The sequence below is a fragment of the Tachyglossus aculeatus genome, chromosome 18 (genome assembly GCF_015852505.1).
Source record: "Tachyglossus aculeatus isolate mTacAcu1 chromosome 18, mTacAcu1.pri, whole genome shotgun sequence".
Taxonomy (NCBI): domain Eukaryota; kingdom Metazoa; phylum Chordata; class Mammalia; order Monotremata; family Tachyglossidae; genus Tachyglossus; species Tachyglossus aculeatus.
In genome coordinates, this window is record NC_052083.1 from 8,907,859 (window position 1) to 8,934,275 (window position 26,417).

The window sequence follows — 26,417 nt, forward strand, 5'->3', positions numbered from 1 at the left end:
GGAAGGAGGAGCGGGAGGAGGAGGAGGACGACGACGCCGCCATCGCCATGATGAGCGGGGAGCGGGAAATCCGCCGTAAGTGAAGGCCTTGGGCCCTGCTCCCCCTCCCAGCCGTGTCCCCGCCCCCCCCATCACTACACCCTATTTAAAACAGAGGGGCTCAGTGGAAAGAGCCCGGGCTGGGTCGTGGGTTCGAATCCCGCCGCCTCTCAGCTGGGTGGGTGACCTGGGGCAAGCCACTTCACCTCTCTGGGCCTCAGTTCCCTCATCTGTCAAATGGGGGTGAAGACTGGGAGCCCCCCGGGGGACACCCTCATCACCTTGGATCCCCTCCAGCGCTTAGAACAGTGCTTGGCACATAGTAAGCGCTTAACAGATGCCATTATTATTATTATTATTATCATTATTATTATTACGTATCTACCCCTGTGCTTAGAACCGTGCTTGGCACATAGTAAGCGCTTAACAGATGCCATTATTATTATTATTATTACATATCTACCTCAGTGCTTAGAACAGTGCTTGGCACATAGTAAGCGCTTAACAGATGCCATTATTATTATTATTACTATTATTATTATTACGTATCTCCCCCAGTGCTTAGAACAGTGCTTGGCTCATAGTAAGCGCTTAACAGATGCCGTTATTATTATCATTATTATTATTATTATTATTACGTATCTCCCCCAGTGCTTAGAACAGTGCTTGGTTCATAGTAAGTGCTTAACAGATGCCATTATTATTATTATTATTATTACGTATCTCCCCCAGTGCTTAGAACCGTGCTTGGTACATAGTAAGCACTTAACAGATGCCATTATTATTATTATTATTATTATTATTACGTATCTCCCCCAGTGCTTAGAACAGTGCTTGGCTCATAGTAAGCGCTTAACAGATGCCATTATTATTATTATTATTATTACGTATCTCCCCCAGTGCTTAGAACCGTGCTTGGTACATAGTAAGCGCTTAACAGATGCCGTTATTATTATTATTATTATTATTATTATTATTATTATTATTACGTATCTCCCCCAGTGCTTAGAACCGTGCTTGGTACATAGTAAGCGCTTAACAGATGCCATTATTATTATTATTATTATTATTACGTATCTCCCCCAGTGCTTAGAACAGTGCTTGGCACATAGCACTTAACAGATGCCATTTTTATTATTACGTATCTCCCCCAGTGTTTAGAACAGTGCTTGGCTCATACTAAGCACTTAACAGATGCCATTTTTATTATTATTATTACATATCTACCCCAGTGCTTAGAACAGTACTTGGCACATAGTAAGCGCTTAACAGATGCCATTATTATTATTATTATTACTTTTATTATTATTATTACGTATCTCCCCCAGTGCTTAGAACAGTGCTTGGCTCATAGTAAGTGCTTAACAGATGCCATTATTATTATTATTATTACGTATCTCCCCCAGTGCTTAGAACAGTGCTTGGCACACAGTAAGCGCTTAACAGATGCCATTATTATTATTATTATCATTACGTATCTACCTCAGTGCTTAGAACAGTGCTTGGCACATAGTAAGTGCTTAACAGATGCCATTATTATTGTTATTATTACGTATCTACCTCAGTGCTTAGAACAGTGCTTGGCACACAGTGAGCGCTTAACAGATATTACTATTATTATTATGTATCTACCCCAGCGCTTAGAACAGTGCTTGGCACATAGTATGCGCTTAACAGATGTCATTATTATTATTACGTAGCTACCCCAGTGCTTAGAACAGTGCTTGGCACATAGTAAGTGCTTAACAGATGTCATTATTATTATTATTATTACGTATCTACCCCAGTGCTTAGAACAGTGCTTGACACATAGTAAATGCTTAACAGATGCCATTATTATTATTATTATTATTATTATTATTACATATCTACCCCAGTGCTTGGCACATAGTAAGCGCTTAACAGATGCCATTATTATTATTATTATTATTATTATTATTATTATGTATCTACCTTAGTGCTTAGAACAGTGCTTGGCACATAGTAAGCGCTTAACAGATGCCATTATTATTATCATTATTATTATGTATCTGCCCCAGTGCTTAGAACAGTGCTTGGCACATAGTAAGCACTTAACACATGCCATTATTATTATTATTATTATTACATATCTACCCCAGTGCTTAGAACAGTGCTTGGCACATAGTAAGCTACCTTGTATCCCCCCAGGGCTTAGAAGCCGCATGGCTCAGTGGAAAGAGCCCGGGCTTTGGAGTCAGAGGTCACGGGTTCAAATCCTGGCTCCACCACTTGTCAGCTGGGTGACTTTGGGCAAGTCACTTCACTTCTCTGGGCCTCACTTCCGTCATCTGGAAAATGGGGATGAAGACTGTGAGCCCCCCGTGGGACAACCTGATCACCTTGTATCCCCCCCCAGCGCTTAGAACAGTGCTTTGCACATAGTAAGCGCTTAGCAAATGCCATCATTATTATTAGTATTATTATTATTATATGTCCAGCCCAGCGCTTAGAACAGCGCTTGGCACATAGTAAGCTACCTTGTATCCCCCCCAGCACTTAGAACAGTGCTTTGCACATAGGAAGCGCTTAACAAATGCCATCATTATTATTAGTATTATTACTATTATGTATCTACCCCAGTGCTTAGAACAGTGCTTGGCACATAGTAAGCTACCCTGTATCCCCCTACCCCACAGCACCTAGTACAGTAATTGGCACATAGTAAGCTACCTTGTATCCCCCCCAGCACTTAGAACAGTGCTTTGCACATAGTAAGCGCTTAACAAATGCCATCATTATTATTAGTATTATTATTATTATGTATCTACCCCAGCGCTTAGAACAATGCTTGGCACATCGTAAGCTACCTTGGATCCCCCTCCCCAGCGCTTAATAAATGCCATCAGTATTATTATTAGAACAGTGCTTGGCACATAGTAAGCTACCTCGTATCCCCCCCCCCAACACTTAGAACAGTGCTTTGCACATAGGAAGCGCTTAACAAATGCCATCGTTATTATTAGTATTATTATGTATCTACCCCAGCGCTTAGAACAGTGCTTGGCACATAGTAAGCACTTAACAAATGCCATCATTATTATTATAAGCTACCTTGTATCCCCCCTCAAGCGCTTAGAATAGTAATTGGCACATAGTAAGCTACCTTGTATCCCCCCCAGTACGTAGAACAGTGCTTTGTACATAGTAAGCACTTAATAAATACCATTATTATTATTAATATGTATCTACCGCAGCGCTTAGAACAGTGCTTGGCACATAGTAAGCTACCTTGTATCCCCCCCAGTACATAGAACAGTGCTTTGCACATATTAAGTGCCCAACAAATACCATTATTATTAATAATATGTATCTACCCTAGTGCTTAGAACAGTGCTTGGCACATAGTAATAATAATAATAATGATAGCATTTATTAAGTGCTTACTATGTGCAAAGCACTGTTCTAAGCGCTGGGGAGGTTACAAGGTGATGAGGTTGTCCCACAGGGGGCTCACAGGCTTAATCCCCATTTTACAGATGAGGGAACTGAGGCACAGAGAAGTTAAGTGACTTGCCCAAGTCACACAGCTGACAAGTGGCGGAGCCGGGATTTGAACCCATGACCTCTGACTCCAAAGCCACTCCTGGGTCAGACCAGTGCCCCACTCAGCCTAATATTCCGTTTCAAGCAGCATACTTAAACTGTGAGCCCCTTGTGGACCCGATGATCTTGTAGCTATCTAACCCAGTAATAATAATAAAAATAATGATGGCATCTATTAAGCGCCTGCCATGTGCTAAGCGCTGGGGAGGTTACAAGGTGATCAGGTTGTCCCACGGCGGGCTCACAGTCTTAATCCTCATTTTACAGATGAGGGAACTGAGGCCCAGAGAAGTGAAGTGACTTGCCCAAAGTCCCACAGCTGACAGTTGGTGGAGCCGGGATTCGAACCCCTGACCTCTGACTCCAAACCCGGGCTCTTTCCATTGAGCCATGCTGCTTCGCACAACACTTGGCACATACTAATCGCTTAACAAATGCCCCCACCCTCCTCCCCCTCTCCATCCCCCCGCCTTACCTCCTTCCCTTCCCCACAGCACCTGTATATATGTATATATGTTTGTACATATTTGTTACTCTATTTATTTGTTTTACTTGTACGTATCTATTCTATTTTATTTTAATTTGTTAATATGTTTGGTTTTGTTCTCTGTCTCCCCCTTCTAGACTGTGAGCCCACTGTTGGGTAGCGACCGTCTCTATATGCTGCCAACTTGTACTTCCCAAGCATTTAGTACAGTGCTCTGCACACAGTAAGCGCTCAATAAATATGATTGATTGATAGATTGGTTTACTATTCTATTTATTGTATTTTGTTAATATGTTTTGTTTTGTTGTCTGTCTCCCCCTTCTAGCCTGTGAGCCCGCTGTTGGGTAGGGGCTGTCTCTATATGTTGCCAACTTGGACTTCCCAAGCGCTTAGTCCAGTGCTCTGCACACAGTAAGCGCTCAATAAATACGATTGAATGAATGAATGAATGGAAATGGCCCAATTATTATTATCAAGCAGTGAGGATCCACGCGATGGTTGTTCTGCCCTCCTTGGCATCCCAAGGAGGATGCCAAGCATCTCAATGGAAAGAGCCCGGGCTTTGGAGTCAGAGGTCATGGGTTTGAATTCCAACTCCGCCACATGTCTGCTGTGTGATCTTGGGCAAGTCACTTAACTTTTCTGGGCCTCAGTTCCCTCATCTGTAAAATGGGGATTAAGGCTGTGAGCCCCACCTGGGACAACCTGATCACCCTGTATCCTCCCCAAGCGCTTAGAACAGTGCTTTGCACATAGTAAGCGCTTAACAAATGCCTATTATTATTACTATTATCCTACCTGATGTTTAGGAGTGCACTGGTGTCCCTAACCTTGCCCTTCTTCATCCCTAAATCGTCCTTTAAGCCTCTCGGCAAGTGTCCGAAGGGCCCAGAGTCAAGGAAGGGCCTGAGATGTGGCCCGGTGACTTTAGGCGTCATTCTTGTCTGTTTTCCCGTGTTCCTTCTTCTTGCACGAGAAGCAGCGTGGCTCCGTGGAAGGAGCCCGGGCTTGGGAATCAGAGGTTGTGGGTTCAAATCCCTGCTCCGCCAGTTGTCAGCTGGGTGACTTTGGGCAAGTCCCTTCACTTCTCTGGGCCTCCGTTCCCTCATCTCTAAAATGGGGATGAAGACTGCGAGCCCCACGTGGGACAACCTGATCACCTTGCATCCCCCCCAGCGCTTAGAAGAGTGCTTTGCACATAGTAAGCGCTTAACAAATGCCATCCTTATTATTATTATTGCAGAGCTGACCAAAGCCAAAGCCAAGGCCCAGAGGAGTGGGCATCTGAAGGAGGAGGCCGCTATCTGCAACCAGCTTGGAGAGGTCCTAGCCAGTCATGGTGAGTGGGAGAGCCGCCTCTGTTTGGGCCCCAACCAAAACCCCCATTGCCTTCCCCTCCCGTGGGGGCCGAATTGAGAGAGATCCCAGCCAACGTCCGCCCCTCTGGCCCTGTCACCCCCAAGTTTGGGTGGCGTCGGAGGTGTGGAGGGGGTCCCGGTTAGTAGTAGGGGCCGGGCCCCTCCCCAGCCTTCCCCCCGTTAGCTTGGGACGGCGGGCGAAATAAAGGGCGTTGGACGGCGGGCGAAATAAAAGGCGTCGAGCTGACCCTATGACCGGAAGACCAGGAGTGAGCGCCCCTCATGATGATGATGATGGCATTTATTAAGCGCTTACTATGTGCAAAGCACTGTTCTAAGCGCTGGGGAGGTTACAAGGTGATCAGGTTGTCCCACAGGGGGCTCACAGTCTTAATCCCCATTTTACAGTTGAGGTAACTGAGGCACAGAGAAGTTAAATGACTTGCCCAAAGTCACCCAGCTGACAATTGGCAGACCCGGGATTTGAACCCATGACCTCTGGCTCCAGAGTCCGGGCTCTTTCCACCGAGCCAGGCTGCTTCCCTCATCCCCAACCCCCTTGGCTCCCAAATCAAGGCGGCTCCCCTTTCTTTCCCTGTGGGGGTCAGGGAGTTTCCGGGAGGCCCTGGAAGAGCACCGGCTGGAGTTGCGGCTGCTGGAGAGCGTGGAGGACGTGCTGGGCTGTGCCGTGGCCCACCGCAAGATTGGAGAGCGACTGGCCGAGCTGGAGGACTACCCGGCGGCTCTGAAGGTGCGGGACGATCGGGGGCCGGGTTCCGCCCGCACCGGCCAAGGGGCAGCTCCTGATGGAGGGGCAGGGGGGTCCGGTGGACGCTCAGCGATACCAGTTGCCGGGGGGCGTTGTCCTGGCAGGAGGGTATTCATTCATTCAGTCGTATTTATTGAGCGCTTACTGTGTGCAGAGCACTGGACTAAGCGCTTCGGAAGTACAAGTCGGCAACGTATAGATACGGTCCCTACCCAACAGTGGGCTCACAGTCTAGAAGGGGGAGACAGACAACAAAACAAAGCATTCATTCATTCAATCGTTTTTATTGAGCGCTTACTGTGTGCAGAGCACTGGACTAAGCGCTTCGGAAGTACAAGTCGGCAACATAAAGAGACAGTCCGTACCCAACAGCGGGCTCACAGTGTAGAAGGGGGAGACAAGACAACAAAACAAAACATTCATTCATTCAATCGTATTTATTGAGCGCTTACTGTGTGCAGAGCACTGTACTGAGTGCTTGGGAAGTACAAGTTGGCAACATATAGAGACGGTCTGTACCCAACAGCGGGCTCACAGTCTAGAAGGGGGAGACAGGTGACCAAACAAAACATTCATTCATTCAGTCGTATTTATTGAGCGCTTACTATGTGCAGAGCGCTGTACTGAGTGCTTGGGAAGTCCAAGTCGGCAACATATAGAGACGGTCCCTACCCAACAGCGGGCTCACAGTCTAGAAGGGAGAGACAGACAACAAAACAAAGCATTCATTCATTCAGTCGTATTTATTGAGCGCTTACCGTGTGCAGAGAACTGTACTGAGTGCTTGGGAAGTACAAGTTGGCAACATATAGAGACGGTCCCTACCCAACAGCAGGCTCACAGTCTAGAAGGGGGAAACAGAAAACAAAACAAAATATATTAACTAAATAGAATAAATATGTACAAGGAAAATAAATAACTAAATAGGGTAATAAATCTGTACAAACATATATACATATATACAGGTGCTGTGGGGAGGGGAAGGAGGTAAGGCGGGGGAGAGAATAAAGGGGGCTCAGTGTGGGAAGGCCTCCTGGAGGAGGTGAGCGCTCAGTAGGGATTTGAAGGGAGGAAGAGAGCGAGCTTGGCGGATGTGGGGAGGGAGGGCATTCCGGGCCAGGGGGAGGACGTGGGCCGGGGGTCGACGGTGGGACGGGCGAGAACGAGGCCCGGTGAGGAGGTGAGCGGCAGAGGAGCGGAGGGTGCGGGCTGGGCTGGAGAAGGACAGAAGGGAGGGGAGGTAGGAGGGGGCGAGGGGATGGATGGACAGCCTTGAAGCCCAGGGTGAGGAGGGTATGCTGGTAGACCCCTGCCCGCTGAGGAGGTATGGTCTACCTCCGACCACAAAGGCCCTGCCCACCCCCCCAGCCCCTCACCAGAGAGAGCCCCTTCCCCACCCGTGAGGGGGGATCCTGAGGGCTCTCTCCCCCATGACCTCAGCATCAGCACCAGCACTTACAGCTAGCCCAGTCCCTGGCCAACTACACGGAACAGCAGAGAGCCTGGGCCACCATTGGCCGCACCTACCTCTCCGTCTACGACGCCAACCAGTCGGCGGACGCGCTACAGCAGGCCCAGCAGGCCTTTGGAAAAAGCTTGGCCCTGGTGGAGGAGAAACTGGAGGGTGAGTAGCCAACCGCCGCGACCTCCCGGCAGGGATCACCGCCATTTATCCCAGTCTGGCCCCGGGACTTGGGTTGGAAAAACCACCAGATCCTCTTTCTTCCCCCTCCCCAGGGTTTTTTGTTTTTTTTTTTAATAGCATTTATTAAGCGCTTACTATGTGCAAAGCACTGTTCTAAGCACTGGGACGGTTACAAGGTGATCAGGTTGTCCCACGGGGAGCTCACAGTCTTAATCCCCAGTTTACAGATGAGGTAACTGAGGCACAGAGAATCAATCAATCAAGCACTGGGGGGGATACAAGCAAATCCAGTTGGACACAGTCCACGTCATTCATTCATATTTATTGAGCGCTTACTGTGTGCAGAGCACTGTACTAAGCGCTTGGGAAGTACAAGTTGGCAACATATAGAGGCAGTCCCTACCCAACAGTGGGCTCACAGTCTAAAAGAGAAGAAGAGGAAGTTAAGCGACTTGCCCAAAGTCACACAGCTGACAATTGGCAGAGCCAGGATTTGAACCCATGACCTCTGACTCCAAAGCCCGGGCTCTTTTCCACTGAGCCACGCTGCTTCTCTTGAGGGTTGAGGCCTCAATCAATCAATCAATCGTATTTATTGAGCGCTTACTGCCTGCAGAGCACTGTACTAAGTGCTTGGGAAGTACAAGTTGGCAACATATAGAGACGGTCCCTACCCAACAGTGGGCTCACAGTCTAGAAGGGGGAGGCAGAGAACAAAACCAAACATATTAACAAAATAAAATAAATAGAATAGATATGTACAAGTAAAATAAATAGAGTAAATCAAGGTGGCCCTAGCTCAGAACCGCCAGCGCCCTTCCTGCCCCACAACTTTCTGCTCTCCCGTTGTTGGCATGAAGCGGTTGGCCTAGTGGAAAGGGCATGTGCCTGGGAATCAGAGGACTTGGGTCCTACTCCCAGCTCTGCCACTTATCTGTCGTGTGACCTTGTAACAGTCACTTCATTTCTGTGTGCCTCAGTCCCTTCATCTGTAAAATGGCGATGAAGAATGTGAGCCCTGTGTGGGACATATATATGTACATACTTTCGTATGTATGGGATGTATATATGTTTGTACGTATTTATTGCTCTGTTTATTTTACTTGTACATATTCTATTTATTTTATTTTGTTAACATGTTTTGTTTTGTCCTCTGTCTCCCCCTTCTAGACTGTGAGCCCACTGTTGGGTAGGGACTGTTCTATATGTTGCCAACTTGTACTTCCCAAGCGCTTAGTACAGTGCTCTGCACACAGTAAGCGCTTAACAAATATGAATGAATGAATGAATAACGTGGACTGCGTCCAACTGGATTTGCTTGTATCCCCCCCAGTGCTTAGCGCCTGGCACATAGTAAGTGCTCAACAAATACTATAATCAGTATTATTATAATTATTATTATTAACTGCAAAATGGGGAATCACTGCCCCTTGTGGGACCTGATAATCTTGTGTCTCCCCCAGCCTTTAGTACAGTGTTTGGCCCATGGCAAGTGCTTAACAAAAACTACAATTATTATTATCGTTTCTGTCCGTCTTCCCCTTCACCTGGCCATTTGTGGGGATGGGTTCAGCTGAAGGGGGAAACTCCGGTTCCCTCACCTCCCCATCCTGCAGGTTCGAGAGGGCAACTGAGGCCGGGGAACCCTGGGGCGGGGCGGAGCGGGAGGAAGCGGCCGCACGGGCTGGGGTTGGTCTCGTAGGGGTTGTGGCATCGCGGGAGCTGAATGAGATGCGGAGCCGTCTCTACCTCAACCTGGGGCTGACGTACGACAGCATGAAGGACCCGGCCATGTGCAGCTACTACATCAAGAAGAGCATCTTCATCTCAGAGTGAGGCCCCGTCCCCCTCCGCCCCGACCCCCAATCTCTCCGGGAGCTCACCGCCTTGGGCAGCTGGGTCTGGGAGCGGTAATCCCCCCACAGCGGGACGATTCCACAGGCCTGAGGCCTGGCTGCTCATCCTGGGAATCACTGAGCGGGAAGGGTGGCCTCAGGCCCCTGTCGGGAGGGTTCTGGAAACATTCGGGTTGTCTTCCCCCCCCAGGCAGACCCACTTGTATGAAGACCTGTATCGGGCCCGCTACAACCTGGGTACCATCCACTGGCGCAGCGGGGAGCACTCCAAGGCCATGCGTTACCTGGAAGGGGCCCGGGAGTGTGCCCGGACTATGAAGGCCAAGTTCATGGAGAGCGAATGCTGCGTCGTCATTGCCCAGGTAACCCCTGCCGAGGCCGAGCCGGCTGCTCTCGGGCCGTCTGTCTGACCCGAGACCCTCCTCGCCCCCCGGGGGGGCCGGACAGACGGACACTGGGCTTGATCCCCTCAGACTCCGTTGCAGCGTCACACCGTCCAACCGGCTCGCCATGGACTAGGTGCTAGAGGATAATGGACCCTCTCCTTTGAGGGGCTGCCCATCTGCAGGGGGAGATAATTCATACATACACACTCATTCACTGTCTGGATGCTGGGGAGAGGCCTGAAGGAAAAGGAAACACAGTCCCTGCCTCTGAGGAGCTGACGGTCTGATGCTGGAGACGGACAGGCACAGACCCGCGGGCCGAAAGCGCCCGTGTCCGAAGTAGAGATCCCAGGGGCGTCTCCCACAGTTATCGCCGGACCCCCGTGCGGGGAGAGGTGGAGGGAAGGTGACACCATTACGCCGTCCCTAGGTGCTGCAGGATTTGGGGGATTTCGTGGCGGCCAAGCGGGCCCTGAAGAAGGCCTACGCGCTCGGCTCTCAGCAGTCACGGCAGCGGGACTCCATCCGCCAGAGCCTCAAATATGGTGCGTCCCGGGGGGCGCCGGGGTGGGGAGCTCAGGTCATGGGGGGCTGGGACGGGACACGGCTCCCGAGAGAGGAGATCAAAGGTTAGGTGTCAGGTGGGGGGGTGCCCCCTCCCTTTCCTTATTACCCCCTGCTATTTCCCCTTTCCCTCTCCCTTGTGGCTCCTGGCCTGGGGTTGGAAGGAAGGAAAGGCTATTTGGGGCCTGAAGCCTGTGTACGTGCTCTGCCTGAGCCTGGGGTGGTAGGGGAGTTCCCAGGGGTGCTTCTGGAGGCCAGACTGGGAGCTCAGACTGCCCTGCTTGGGCTTTCTGGCCTGTCAGGCTGGGCTTTGCCAGTCCTACTGCCTTCACCCACGGGTCTCTGTGCCCTGGACAGTTTTGAAGGTGGTGCGCCTACAGCAGCAGCTGGAGGAGGCGGTGGGCGGCGACCCGGCCGGTGCCCTGGCCGTCTGTGAGCACCTCGGGGACCTCTTCTCCCGGGCTGGGGAGTTCCCGAAGGCGGCCAAGGCCTACGAGAAGCAGGTGAGAAGCCTGGGGGACTTGAGGGGCTTGAAGGGCCAGGGGAAATCTGTGGAAATCTGTGTCTAGATCTTCCAGGGAGGGAGAGAAGAAGGGAGGGTGAACCTGGGCACGAGAGGTCAGGGCAGGCTTCCTGGAAGAAGGGGCTTTGAGAGTAGGAGTGGTCCCGAAAGAATGGCGGGGCGTGGTCGCTGGAGTGAGAACCCCTCTTCGTGCAGCTACAGTTGGCTGAGTCCCTGGGGCGGCCGCCCGCCGAGCTGGCCGTGATCCACGTCTCTCTGGCCACCACGTTTGGGGACCTGCGGGACCACGGCCGGGCCGTGCAGCACTACGAGGCGGAGCTGCGGCTGAGACGGGGCAGCCCCGGGGAGGTGAGCGGAGGGGTGGGAGGCCGCCCTGTCATCCCAACGAGGGGGCCGGATCCGGGGACGGGACGGCTCCAATCCTTGGGACCGTTTGCCTCAGGGAAGGAAGAGGAGGAGAGGGGAGGCGGGCCCCGGGGGCAGCCTCCAGCCCTTCCCTTTGTGCCTCCCAGGAGGGGCAGACATGGCTGAACATTGGCCTTGCCAAGGAGGAGGCGGGTGAAAGCTACGAGGAGTTGGCACCATGTTTCCAGAGCGCCTTGCGCTGCGCAGAGCAGGCTGGCCTGCCACAGCTGCAGGTAGGAGGACCCCCCGCAGCCCGACCTGCCACTCTGGTACCTATCCGTCTCCCGGGAGGCCGACTGCGAGCCCCGGTCCGCTCTGCCCCGCAGCGGCGGGTCCTTCGCCACCTCCACGCCGTGCAGCTGAGGCGCAGCCACCCGGAAGCCCCCAGCACGGCAGCCCGACTGCAGGAGCTGAGCCGGGCCCAGGGCAGGGGCACAGACAGCGAAGAGGACGGGGAGGACGGGGACCTGGGCGACAGTGAGCCCCTGGGCGACAGCGAGCCCCTGGGCGACAGTGAGCTGGAGCTGTCGGAGAGCGGTAAGAGCCAGGGAAGCGACAGGTAGAAAGATGGGGTAGAGCGGTTGGCAAAGGGCCTGCATTGACCTGAAGCCTCTCTGGATCCTCCTGTCATCACCCCGACACCCCCAAGCTCCCCCAGTTGAGCAGGGAGGCTTGGGAGCTTAATTTCCAGAAGCCTCCCCTTTAGTTCCTCCTTAGCTTAGAGACAGAGAGAGGGCCATGGACGCTCTTTCAGATGCGTGTGAGTGTGATGGCCATGGGTTCTGTGTTCCAGAGCAGGAGGACGGAGAGTGGCAGCAGGAAGAGGAAGAACTGGGGGCCCCAAGTCGCAGGAGGGTGAGCAAGGTAAAGCCAGCGAAAGCTGCAACGTGGCCTCTTTAATCAATCAATCAATCAATCGTATTTATTGAGCGCTTACTGTGTGCAGAGCACTGTACTAAGCGCTTGGGAAGTACAAGTTGGCAGCATATAGAGACAGTCCCTACCCAGCAGTGGGCTCACAGTCTTTAGACCCATAGACTACCAGCCCCAGCCCCCGGCCAGCCGCCACGTCCTCCTGGCAGCGCCGCCGCAGACCCCGCCTGCTGCGCCCTACGAGCCGAGGCCAGAGCTGGCAGGGGCTCCGGCTGCCGATGGCGGGGAAGGAGATGGGCCCAGAGCTGGGGTACTGGGGCTACAGGGCGCGGGGGGCAGGAGTGGAGGTGGTCCCCGTTTCCTGCATCCCCACCCTGCAGCCAATGGGACTGTCCCTTTCAGTGGAATCGCCGCAATGACATGGGAGAGACGCTGTTGCACCGGGCCTGCATTGAAGGGCAACTGTCCCGAGTCCGGGACCTCGTGGGCCAGGTGGGTTTAGCCGAGGGATGGGAGGGAAGGCAGATGGGGCCGGGGGCCTGGCTAGGACCATGCAGCTGGGGCTGAGAGTTCGGGGGGAGGGCGAGGGTCAGTCGACGTGCTGGGGCTCCCGCGGATGATGGGATTCGCCCTCACTTGTCAGAGAGAGCTCTCTGCGGCTACAGGTCGCAGCCCTGAATCCTCTCCCACTTTTTGCCAGTCCTGAGGGGCCCTGACTAGGCATGACTGGCAGGGGAGAGGCAGGGCGTTTCGGTGAAATATAGGGATCTGGGCCTAGTCACCCCCAAAATCCACACTGTCTCCCCCCCCTTCCCATCCCTGGCTCAGGGTCACCCCCTGAACCCCCGCGACTACTGTGGCTGGACTCCCCTGCACGAGGCTTGTAATCATGGCCACCTTGGTGAGTCGGGGATGGGGCGGGCGAGGGCCGGGCCTCCTGTCGGCTGGGGGAAAGGGCGGCTCACTAGGTTCGGGGCTCCGGTTCCCAGAGATCGTGCGCTTCCTGCTGGACCACGGCGCCTGCGTGGATGACCCCGGCGGACCGGGCTGTGAAGGCATCACCCCCCTGCACGACGCCCTCAACTGCGGCCATTTCGAGGTGGCGGAGCTGCTGGTCGAGCGGGGGGCCTCGGTCAGCCAGAGGAACAGCAAGGTGGGCGGAGTGGGGGGCGTGCAGACGGTCGACCTCCACCCTTCTCCCCACACCCCGAGACTGTTGGAGTACCGGGGGGCCGTCTAGAGCCCCCTGAATTGGTGGGGTCAATGGGTGTGGACGTGGATCCCCTGCACAGACACCCTCCCCACACCATCCCATATGAGAATAGTCCCACCACACCCCAAGAGACTGGGCAGGTCAGCCTTACCCAGGGCACCCTAAGGCCCGCTACAGCTGATTCGGGGCCTCAGCCTTCTGATGACCACCGCTCCCACCCTTTCCCCAGGGCCACAGCCCCCGGGAGACCCTGCAGCAGTGGGTGAAACTGTACGGCAAGGACCTGGACAGGGAGACGAGCCACAAGGCCAAGGCCATGGAGCAGCTCCTGCTGCAAGCAGCTACAGGACGGCGAGGTAAGGCAAGACGGTGGGGACTGTGGGCCTTCTCAAGGCACCGCGCTCTACGGGGACTCACGGAGATAGCAGAGCAGGTGGTCTGATGGTGGTGAGGGGGTAGAAAACAGGACACACGCACACCTCGACACCTGGGGGATGCACAAAAGAGAGGAGGCATGACTTCTCACTCCAAAAGTTCCAATGTGAGGGGGGACAAAAGTGCACATGCGGTAAACAGCGTGGCCTAGCAGATCTGGGTTCGAATCCAGGTTCCGTCACTTACCTGCTGTGTCAGCCTGGGCAACTTTGCCGGGCCTCTGTTCCCTCATCTGTGAAGTGGGGATGAAGTATCGGTTCTCCCTCTGCCTTAGGTCTGGAGCTCCATGTTGGGGACAGGGGTTGGGTCTGATCCGGATGGGTCGTGTCTACCCCAGTGCTTGGCATAGGACAAGCGTCTTAACAGATGCCATACGATCTGGATGGGAGTTTCCGTGTCTGAATGTAGTGCAGAGGCCCTCTGCCCCAGAGTTGGGGTTATTGATTCTGTGGGCGCTGTTAGAGGCAGAGATCTTATTTTGGGGGGTGGTCCTCTCTCCCTGCAGCAACTCAGGGCTCCGTGGCTCACCGCCGCTCCCCATCCAGCCAGCTGTTCGATGCAGAGACCTCGCCGCCCGCCAGCCCCCGCCCGCCAGCCCCGCCGGCCTCCTGGCTGACCCCGCCAACCGGCCGAGAGATGCCCGTCCAGCAGCCGTTAGCCACCTCGCAGGCCAAGCGGCCGGGCGGGACGAGGGCCCGGCGGGGCTGGCGGGAGGGAGAGGAGGACAGCAGCGAGGAGGAAGGCGGGGAGGGTGGCACGATGCCCACCGGGAAGCACCAGGAACACGTCCCGGGCCAGCGAGCGGCGGCGGAGCCGGGGGGCCGGAGCCCGGATCAGGCCGTGGGGGCCGGCCGGGGGACCGGTGACGTGGACGGGCCGCGGGAGGTTCAGGCCGTGTACCATGCGGCCATCCGAGGCGTGGGCAGTGCCCAGAGCCGCCTCCTGGCCCAGGGCCCGGGGTGGGAGAGCAGGGAGAGGCCCGGGGACCGCCCCGCCCTGATCCCCGAGGGGGAGTACCTGGATCGGGACTGGCTGGAGGACGACGTGGGGCCCGGCCGGGCCCGCCGCAAGCGCAGCCGCCTGCTCTCCGGGGCCGACCCCGAGCGGGAGGGCCAAGGCCCCGCCGGGCCCGAGGGCAGTCGGGGGACCGCCCGACCCAGGCCACGGCAGAGGCAGAGCCGGCTCACGCGCGTCGTGGACCGGACCGGAGCCGGGAGGGAGTCTCCCGAGAGCCCCCCGATCCCTAGGACCCAGGACGTCGACATGGAGAGCCCCCCGGCAGGGCCACCGTCGGTGAGCTTCGGGGTCTGTCGGAGGGGGAGGTGAGAGAGGGTCATCAATAATAATAATAATAATAATGACGGCATTTAGTAAGCGCTTACTATGTGCAAGGCACTGTTCTAAACACTGGGGAGGTTACCAGGTGATCAGGTTGTCCCACGGGGGGCTCGCAGTCTTCATCCCCATTTTACAGATGAGGTAACTGAGGTCCAGAGAAATGAAGTGACTTGCCCAAAGTCACACAGCTGACAATTGACGGAGCTGGGGTTTGAACCCGTGACCTCCGACTCCCAAGCCCGGGCTCTTTCCACGGAGCCACGCTGCTTCTCCTAGACCTGATTGCCCCCCGAGGGGTCTAATTTGGGGGCGCCACCCTTCTCGGGGAATGCTGGGGTTGCTGTCCTGGGCCCCCCAGTTCGGCCTTGGGGTTCGGGGAGCTCTCAAAGAGCTCTTCAGGCAAGAGGATGGGAGGCTCAGGGGGAATTTTAGCGTCTCCCCCTTCTAGACTGTGAGCCCACTGTTTCGTAGGGACCGTCTCTAGATGTTGCCAGCTTGTACTTCCCAGGTGTTTAGTGCAGTGCTCTGCACACAGTAAGCGCTCAATAAATGCGATTGAATGAATGAATGAATGAATGAATGTCTCACCAGGGACCACCCCTCCCTGCCCCAATCAGAGTTCGGGTCCGTGTGCAAGATAACGTGTTCCTCATCCCCGTGCCTCACAGGTAAGGGTCCCTTCCCCTCCAGTGGTCCGTGGGGACACCCCGCTCCGCTTCCCTGTGGGTGTGCCGAGGAGTTGAGGCAGGCAGGGAAGCCCTCCAGGAGGAGGGCTGAAGAAGGGGTGCCCGGGGAGTTGGGGGGCCCCGGGGGGCGGCAACGGCCCGAGCGACGGGCTCCGGCCCAGGAGACGCTGAGCCTCCTCCCGCCCGCCGCGTCCCCTCGCCCCCAGCGACGGCGAGGCTCGGACCGTGTCCTGGCTGGCCGAGCAGGCGTCGCAGCGCTACTACCAGATGGGCGGCCTGCTGCCTCGCCTCACTCTCAAAAAAGAGGGGGCCCTCCTGGCCTCCCAGGACCTCATCGCCGACGTCCTGCAGAGCAATGAGGAGGTGAGCCAGGGACCGGGGAGGGGAAGCGGATTCGAGCTGGGGCGTCACACTGGCCACCGACCGCCGCCGGCGTCTACCAGGTGCTGGCCGAGGTGGAGTCCTGGGACCTCCCGCCGCTGACCGATCGCTACCGCAAGGCCTGCCGCAGCCTGGGGGAAGGTAAGGCCGGGGGGCGGGCAGCCGGGACCCGCCGGGGGCCCCCGTCATCCCCCGGGTGAGAAGCAGGGTGGCTCAGTGGAAAGAGCGTGGGCTTTGGAGTCCCGGGTCACGGGTTCAAATCCCGGCTCCACCACTTAGCTGTGTGACTTTAGGCAAGTCACTTCTCTGTGCCTCGGTTACTTCATCTGCAAAATGGGGATTAAGACTGTGAGCCCCCCATGGGACAGCCTGATCACCTTGTTACCTCCCCAGCGCTTAGAACAGCGCTTTGCACATAGGAAGCGCTCAATAAATGGCATCGTCATCATCCCCGACAGCCCTGGCTGAGTGTCTCCTGGCTGCTGCAGAGCGCTCTATCTGTAGAGGGGCAGGTGAGGGAGCAAGAGATAGGAGTGTGTGCGGGCGAGGGGCATGGAAAAGTGGACAGCTGGGCTGACCAACTCTCTGTCCCTCCGTGTCGCCGCCTGTCCCTGTCCTCTCCTGTCGCCGTAGCGGAGCATCGGCTGGTCCTGAAGGCCATGGAGCAGCAGCAGGGCCCAGGCCCCTCGTTCAGTGCCCGCTCCATGGCCCTGCGCCCGGCCGCGCTGGTCCCCGTCCTGCGCGCCCTCAAGCTCCAGACGTCCATCCGGGAGCTGCGCCTGACCGGGAACCGCCTCGGGGACGGGATCGCCGCCGAGCTGGCGGCCACCGTGAGCACCATGCCCGGCCTGGCCCTCCTGGACCTCTCCGCCAACCACCTCAGCGCCGACGGGCTGCAGCGGCTCGCGGAGGGGCTCCCGGGAAAGACGGCCTTCCAGGTGCGGCCTGGGGCGAGGGGCGTCCTCAGATAACAATAATAATGATGGCATTTATTAAACGCTTACTATGTGCAAAGCACTGTCTAAGCGCTGGGGGGATACACGGTAATCAGGTTGTCCCACGGGGGGCTTACAGTCTTCATCCCCATTGTACAGATGAGGGAACTGAGGCCCAGTGAAGTGACTTGCCCAAAGTCACACAGCTGACAAGTGGCGGAGCCGGAGTTCTCAGATCAGAGAAGCAGCGTGGCTCGGGGAAAAGAGCCCGGGCTTGGGAGTCAGAGGTGGTGGGTTCAAATCCCCGCTCCGCCACTTGTCAGCTGGGTGACTTTGGGCAAGTCACTTCACTTCTCTGGGCCTCAGTTCCCTCATCTGGAAAATGGGGATGAAGACTGGGAGCCCCCCGGGGGACAACCTGATCACCTTGTAACCTCCCCAGCGCTTAGAACAGTGCTTTGCACATAGTAAGCGCTTAACAAACACCATCATTATTATTATTATTATTATTATTATTATTATTATTATTATTATTAACATCTGAGGGGAGGCCCAGGATCGCGGCGGCTGGAGCCCGGCCTCTGAAAACCAGGCCGACCCCGGGCCTCACCTCCGGCCTTCCGTCGGGCAGCTGGTCCGGGGGAATCTCTCGCGGCCTCTGAGCCCAAGCTGGGAGTTGTGGGGGGCTTCTCCGACAGAAGCCCTGCGCCCCGCTGCCTTCTCTCACGGATAAGAGAAGGATTAGAGAAGACTGCTTAGATTAGACTCATGGATTAGAGAAGCAGCGTGGCTCAGTGGAAAGAGCCCGGGCTTTGGAGTCAGAGGTCGTGGGTTCAAAGCCCCACTCCTCCACTTGTCAGCTGTGTGACTTTGGGCAAGTCACTTCACTTCTCTGGGCCTCAGTGACCTCATCTGGAAAATGGGTATTAAGACTGTGAGCCCCCTGGGGGACAACCTCATCACCTTGTAACCTCCCCAGTGCTTAGAACAGTGCTTTGCACATAGTAAGCCCTTAATAAATGCCATCATTATTATTATTATAAGACTAATAGGGATCAGCCTAAAATACAAGTGCAGCTAGGAACCATATCAGGTCAAGAACCCGGGTGGCTTAGCGGATAGAGCATGGGCCTAGGATTCAGAGGTTCTAATAATAATAATAATGATGGTATTTGTTAAGCGCTTACTATGTGCAAAGGACTGTTCTAAGCTCTGGGGGGGATACAAGGTGATCAGGTTGTCCCACGTGGGGCTCACAATCTTAATCCCCATTTTTTTACAGATGAGGTAACTGAGGCACAGAGAAGTTAAATGACTTGCCCAAAGTCACACAGCCAATACGTGGAGGAGCAGGGATTAGAACCCATGACCTCTGCCTCCCAAGCCCGGGCTCTTTCCACTGAGCCACCCTGCTAATCCCAACCCCTCCACTTATCTGTTGAGTGAACTTGGGCAAGACGCTTCCCTTCTCTGTGTCTGTTATCTCATCCGTAAAATGGGGATTAAGACTGTGAGATCCACATGCGACACGGACTGTGTCCAATATGATTATGTCATATTCATTCAATCATATTTATTGAGCGCTTACTGTGTGCAGAGCACTGTACTAAGCGCTTGGTATTTACAAGTTGGCAACACATAGAGATGGTCCCTACCCAACAGGCTCACACTTGTATCTACCCCAGCGCTTCATTCATTCAATCGTATTTATTGAGCGCTTACTGTGTGCAGAGCACTGTACTAAGCACTTGGGAAGTACAAGTTGGCAACATATAGAGACGTTCCCTACCCAACAACGGGCTCACAGTCTAGAAGGGGGAGACAGACAACAAAACAAAACATGTCGACTGGTGTCAAGTCATCAGAATAAATAGAAGTAAAGCTAGATGCACATGATAATGATGGTATTTGTTCATTCATTCAGTCATATTTATTGAGTGCCTACTGTGCAGAGCACTGTACTAAGCGCTTGGGAAGTACAAGTTGGCAACATGTTACTAGACTGTGAGCCCACTGTTGGGTAGGGACCGTCTCTATATGTTGCCAGCGCGTAGTACCGCGCCATATTTACATATGTACATATATGTATATATACATACATATAGTTACATATTTGCATATTCTGTTTTATTTTGTTAGTATGTTTGGTTTTGTTCTCTGCCTCCCCCTTCTAGCCTGTGAGCCCGCTGTTGGGTAGGGACTGTCTCTATATGTTGCCAACTTGGACTTCCCAAGCGCTTAGTACAGTGCTCTGCACACAGTAAGCGCTCAGTAAATGCGATTGAATGATTGAATGAATGAAAGTAAGCACTTATAAATACCATTAAAAAAAAAAAATCGCTGAAGGAAGAGTCCCAGACTTGGGGAATAGCCAGAGCAGAGGGACTACGGTCTGGTGGGCTTAACCTAGGAAGACTTCCTGCAGGAGGTGGGCTTTGGGAGGGTTTGAAAGAGAGAGGAGGAGCGTGGTAGGCTTGGGCCCCCGCCATCTCCTCCCTCAGTCCCGCCAGCTGCCCAGCCCACGGAGGGAACTGTGGCCCCAGCTGACGCGGATGTCATTGCAGAGCCTGGAAGAGCTGGACTTGAGCATGAACCTGCTGGGCGACGGTTGTTCCCCGGTCCTGGCCTCCTTGCTTCAGGCCTGCCCCGTGCTCACCACCCTGCGCCTACAAGCCTGTGGCTTCAGCCCCAATTTCCTGCAGAGCCACCGGCCTCTGGTGACCAGCGCCTTGCAGGGTCGGTGAACAGTTTGGCAAAGAAGGGGGCGGGGGGTGGGCGTCCCGAAACCGGCCGGGTTACGACTCTTCCGCCCCGGGATTGGGAGGGCGGATACGGATTCCCGACGCCGGTGTCCTTCCGTTTCCGGGCACGCCAACCCCAGGGGCCGGGCACCTGACGGAGCTCTCGCTGTCGTACAACGCCCTGGGCCCGGCCGCACTGGAGCGGGTACTGAGGAGCCTGCCCCACCGCACCGTCTCCCGGCTGGACCTCGGGGCCGTGGCCGGAGCCCGGAGCGGCGCCGGCCTCGTGGAGCCGGTGGGCAGGTACCTGATCCAGGTGAGATCCCTGGGCTGGGGTGGATTGGGGTGCCCATTATCAAAAGCAGGGAAGGAGGCTCAGGGTTGCAATCTGTTGGGACTAGTCGGTCAGTGGTATTTATTGAGCGCTCACCGTGGGCAGAGCACTATGCCAAGTGCTTGGGAGAGTACAACTCTGCTTAGCAGAGAAGCAGCGTGGCTCAGTGGAAAGAGCATGGGCTTTGGAGTCAGAGGTCATGGGTTTGAATCCCGGCTCCGCCACCTGTCTGCTGTGTGAACTTGGGCAAGTCACTTAACTTCTCTGAGCCTCAGCTACCTCATCTGTAAAATGGGGATTGACTGTGAGCCCCACGTGGGACAACCTGATCACGTTATATCCCCCCAGCACTTAAAACAGTGCTTTGCACATAGTACGTGCTTAACAAATGCCATCGTTATTATTATTATTACAACCGAACAGTAAACAGACCTTCTCCCTCCCCGCAGCAACAGTCTAGAAGATCGGAACACCATTATTAAATATTAAAACCATCCTAGTAATTACTTTCAATTATTATCTCTTCAATGCTCAGTACAGTACACAGCCGTCTCTCAGTAAATATCATTGATTGATGACTTCAGTACTTCCATGTCACTTCCCCTACTCTATAGCACCTTAAGTACGTATTCTTCTAAGTTGAGTTCTCCTAGATATAATTTGTTTTGGTGTCGGTTGCCCCCCGGCTAGACTGGAAGCTGTTTTGAGGGCAAGGTTCACGTCTACTAATTCTGTTGTACCCTCCGAAGCTTTTAGTACAGATAAATACTAGTGATGGGTTATTTGTCGAGCACTAGGATGTGCCAGAAACTGCTCAGTTCTGGGGTGAGCTTTTAGTACAGATAAATACTAGTGATGGGTTATTTGTCGAGCGCTAGGATATGCCAGAAACTGCTCAGTTCTGGGGTGGACAACCCCTTCCAGATATGTACATGCCTGTAGGTACATAGCTGTAATTTATTTAGATTCATGCCTGTCTCTAGATTGTAAGCTAGTTGTGGGCAGGGAATGTGTCTGTTTATTGTTATGGTGTACCCTCCCAAGCGCTTAGTACAGTGCTCTGCAGCCAGTAGGCACTCCATAGATACGATTGAACGAATGAACAAGAGAACGAAACCAGGCGTGGTCACCACCCCCATCCCATTCGGGATTCACAATCCCTTCCCACCCGGGGGTCCCACAGGTTTCCAGATATCCGCCTCCCCCAGTCCATTTCTTCCTGCCGATCTCCGGGCCTGGAGGGTGAGGGGAGAGAGAGTGTGGGGTCCCGACCCCCGGCCTGTCAGCGCTTCTCTCTCTGCCAGCCTCACACCGGAACACTTTTATGGTTTGTGTCCAGGAAGGCTGCGCTTTGACCCACCTGGCCCTGCCTGGGAATCACCTGGATGACGAGTCGGTGGCGAAGCTGAGCAGGTAACGGGGTCGTTCAGAGCGGGCCCACGGGGCAGGGGCTGGGCTGAGCAGCCCACGTCCCTCCTGGCCACAACTACTTGGCTCGTGGGCTTTCGGAGCGGCTGGGCCCGGACGGGAGGGAAGGAGTCAGGGACCCGCTCTGGTCCATTCCATCTCATTTCCAGGAGAGGCTCGTTGGCCCGTGGCCCGCCGGGCACCAGGGGCTTCCCCAGCTTCCAGAGTGGGTGGGGTGGCAACAGGGAGGGACTGTGGACTTGATGCTTCCCCTCCATCTGGTCCCTTGCCCTTTTCCGCCTCTCAGGTGTCTCCCGGCCTGTCTGTCCCTGGTCTCGCTGGATTTGTCTGCCAACCCCGCCGTCAGCAGGGCTGGCCTGGAGACGGTCCTGCTGACGCTTCAGGAGAGGCGCCGGGGCCTGGATTTCCTCAGCCTGTCAGGTGAACCTCAGGTGGCCATCTGGCACCAGATCTGCCAGGACAGCTTCCCTTCCCACTGACCTTTTCCCGTCAAGCAGTGCAGCTCCCCCTTTCCTGCGCCTTGCTGAGCCTGAGGTCAGACCCGACTTTCCTGAGCGGGGGAATCGCTGCCCGTGTAGACGTGTGGTCACTCAGCACACACGTCCATCCTCTCCTTTGCCTTTATCTTAATGTCTAGCTCAGCCTTTTCATCTTTGACCACACACCCCCGTCTCCTCACCCCATCGCACAGACCCGCGAGCAAACCATCTTTCCGGAACTGGGGCCTCTCCAGCACTGGCCGGTGCGGGGCGGGGGCGACGGTTGGAGCTCTCGAACCCTCAGCTCAGTTTGGACACGGTGCCAACCCCAACGGCAGGGTGGTCGTGACAGCGCTTAGGACAGTGCTTTGCGCATAGTAAGCGCTTAATAAATGCCATTATTATTATGGCTGAGCAGGTGGGAAGGGAGGCCTGATGGGCACCGGTTTCATCCTCAGCGAGCATCACTTGGGTTCAGTAGACTTTGGCCCTGTGGTCCCGTGATTTAGTGGATAGAGCCCAGGCCCGAGAGTCAGAAGGACTCGGATTCTAATTCTGGTTCGTCCACGTGTCTGCCAGGTGATCTTGGGCAAATCACTTCTCTACAGCCCTCGTCTGTAAAATGGGGATTAAGACTGTGAGCCCCACGTGGGACAACCTGATCACCTTGTATCCCCCCAGCGCTTAGAACAGTGTTTTGCACATAGTAAGTGCTTAACAAATACCATCATTATTATTATTATTCACTTCTCTGGGCCTCTCAGTTACCGCATCTGCAAAATGGGGATTGACTGGGAGCCCCTTGTGGGACAGGGACTGTGCCCAACCTGATAAACCCAGCATTTAGAACAATGATTGGCACATAGTAAGCACTCAACAAGTATTGTTATTATTATTTTTTTAATGTAATCTATTAAGCACTTACTATGTGCTGAGCACTGTTCTAAGCGCTGTTCTACTATTATTATGGAGAGAAGGGAACAGGCCAAAACTAGCTCACACCACAGTCCATTTTTCCACCAGGAACTGGGTCTCACCAACCCAATTCTATACAATTACTTCCCTCCCTGGTCCAGAAAAGATTTGCCCCAGTCTGGATCGAAGGCACACGATGTCAATCCCTTGTGTACTATGCGGTTCAAAGTGTGAGGGGAATTGCCTATCCGGGGCTGGCAGCCTGAAAGGAATAATAATAATAATAATAATAATGGCATTTATTAAGCGCTTACTACATGCAAAGCACTGTTCTAAGCGCTGGGGAGGTTACAAGGTGATCAGGTTGTCCCACGGGGTGGGCTCAGAGTCTTAATCCCCATTTTACAGATGAGGTAACCGAGGCCCAGAGAAGTGAAGTGACTTGCCCAAGGTCACACAGCTGACAATTGGCAGAGCTGGGATTTGAACCCACAGCCTCTGACTCCAAAGCCCGGGTTATAGGGCACACCCAGGCAAGGAGATAATGCTAGAGGCAGAGGCCGTTATCAGTTACGCATGGTATTTATTGAACACTTGCTATGTGCTGAGCAGTGTGCCATGCTCCGGAGGCGGAAAACAATGCAGACACAGTGCCTGTCCCACGTGGGGCTCTCAAGCTAGGAGAGGGAGGGTGGACACATCATCAGTCGTATTTGTCAATCGTATTTATTGAGCGCTTACTATGTGCAGAGCACATAGGAAAGAGAAGTCAATGATGGATAACGGAAGCGTTTCAGAACCAAGAGGCTAAACCACAGGGCAAATACCAGCCCTCGGTTCCAAGCTGCCGGGCCGCCCAACGTTGTCATCATCATCAATTGTATTTATTGAGCGCTTACTATGTGCAGAGCACATAGTTGTGACAGCTCTAAAGGCCACCGTTGGGCCCTGGCTCCCGTTAGGGTGGCTGTGTGCCCACGCAGTGGCCCGCAAGAAGAAGGAGACCGCCTGGGGCAAGAGCCGCCCACAGCAGTAGCGGTGTGATCAGCAAAGAGTGGATCCCATAAACACACAAACACACACAGGAACAGACATCAGTCCTGGGGTGATTGGAGTAACCAAGTCAGTGGGGCTTAGTACAGTGCTCTGCACACAGTAAGCGCTCAATAAATACGATTGAATGATTAGGTAGCGGGTGAGAGGCTGGGAAAGGTTTGAAAGTTGCGGGGGGCGGGCATTTTTGTGGTGGAATTTTGGAAGGGGCCGCCTTGGGTGAGCCTAGAAGGTAGATCTGCTTGAGTTTTCTTCTCACCTTTCTCATGCCACCAGGTTTCCGTGGTCTGTATTAGTTTCATCAATCCAAGTGCACTGAAAATGATGATGATGATGATGATGGCATTTATTATGCACTGAAAATCATCATCATCAATCGTATTTATTGAGCACTTACTATGTGCAGAGCACTGTACTAAGCGCTTGGGAAGTACAAATTGGCAACACATAGAGACAGTCCCTACCCAACAGTGGGCTCACAGTCTAAAAGGGGGAGACAGAGAACAAAACCAAACATACGAACAAAATAAAATAGAATAGATATGAAAATGATGAAGATGATGGCGTTTATTAAGTGCTTACTATGTGGAAGCACTGGGGAGGTTACAAGGTGATCAGTTTGTCCCATGGGGGGGCTCACAGTCTTAATCCCCATTTAACAGATGAGGTAACTGAGGCCCAGAGAAGTTAAGTGACTTGCCCAAAGTCACGCAGCTGACAGTCGCCAGAGATGGGATCTTTCCTCCGGGTAATCGGTGTCTCCCCCTGTCCACAGGCTGCTCCATCCAAGGGCCACTGGGCAGTGCCACGTGGGACAGGATCTCCTCAGAGCTGCGGGAGCTCCAGCTGTGTAGCCGCCAGCTAAGCCCAACCGACCAGGAGAACGTCCGCCGCCGCCCGCCCGGCAAGCCGGGTCGTGCCTTCTGCACCGTTACTCATCACCACAAGCTCTTCCTTAAGGGTCTTTGACCCACCAGCCACTCTCCCCATCCCTGCAATCCTGCTTGCTCTAACTGTGGGTGGGTTAAAGCTTCAGGGGCAGCCCAAAGTCAGCAGCCCATCGCAGAGTGAGTTTTAACCTTCAATAAAGGACAATGGGGTTTTTTATTTATGTACCCTAATTTATAGCCCCTGGAAGAGTGGCTCAGGCCTTCCGCACTAACAATCTCTAGAGCATCTGACAAGAACCCTATTTCTGGTAGCAAGGTGGTTCCTATTGCAAACCTCTGGATTCTGGTCCTGGGACTGCCGTCTCGGCTGCTGCTGAATACGAACCGTTTGAAATCCAGCGGTGGTTGGGGAATGCTGCCTCCCGGCTGACTAGATTTGAGGGCTCCTGAGCCTCAGCTCAGACACGATCAGATCTTGCTTATAAAGGCAGACGGGAAAGGGGTTTCTTTCCGCTGTTCCGCTCTGATCCGGGGAGGAAAAAAAGGGTAACCTGGAAAGCTGAAGATGGTGTTGGTTTCCTCACACGTTCCCCGAACACGTTATCTGTTTACGCTGCGCTCGCGGGGAGGAAGCTGTAGCTGAGGGTTGGTTGGAGGAACATAACCCAGTAACCCGGCCCTCTGGCTGGCTAAAGGATGGGATCTGCCCAATCCCCACGTATCACGTGCTGGTCTTCAGTTTTTGAAGGTCAGGGCCATCTCTTTAGGGGTCAGGGCTTGGGACAAGCACCCAAGAAGGGATTAAAGAGAATAAAATTCAGTCTTTAAGTTCACTCATGCCCAGTAACTTTATGAAGTGGTGAGGCCTACGGGAAGCCTGGTGCTGTCCAATCTTTCACAGCTATCTGGACTCAGGTTGGATGGATAATAATAATAAAAACTGGTATTTAAGTGCTCACTATGTGCCAAGCACTGTTCTAAGCAGGAAAAAGGGGCAGGGCTGCTCTCCCCTATGCCCCACTGTGCTATGGCAACGTAGAGTCACACGAGCTGGAAATGATGGGACCTCTGGGGCACGGGGCACTTGCCTCCCATTGGTATTGCCAATGGCACCAAGTGG

At 54.2% G+C, this 26,417-nt stretch overlaps 1 protein-coding gene across 1 annotated transcript; it reads left to right on the plus strand.

Annotated features, from left to right (window-relative positions):
• On the plus strand, positions 1-25,514 carry TONSL (tonsoku like, DNA repair protein). Its single transcript, XM_038760376.1, has 26 exons — positions 1-75; positions 5,334-5,429; positions 6,057-6,199; positions 7,658-7,841; positions 9,565-9,694; positions 9,909-10,080; positions 10,535-10,649; positions 11,026-11,171; positions 11,387-11,539; positions 11,704-11,829; positions 11,923-12,133; positions 12,390-12,460; positions 12,872-12,961; positions 13,298-13,370; positions 13,459-13,622; positions 13,912-14,038; positions 14,623-15,410; positions 16,047-16,123; positions 16,348-16,504; positions 16,585-16,663; positions 17,156-17,460; positions 20,022-20,193; positions 20,339-20,514; positions 21,872-21,945; positions 22,247-22,380; positions 25,183-25,514. The coding sequence occupies exons 1-26, from the start codon at positions 48-50 to the stop codon at positions 25,374-25,376; spliced, it is 4,185 nt and encodes a 1,394-aa protein (XP_038616304.1). The 5' UTR covers positions 1-47; the 3' UTR covers positions 25,377-25,514.
• Positions 25,515-26,417: the final 903 nt, after the last annotated feature.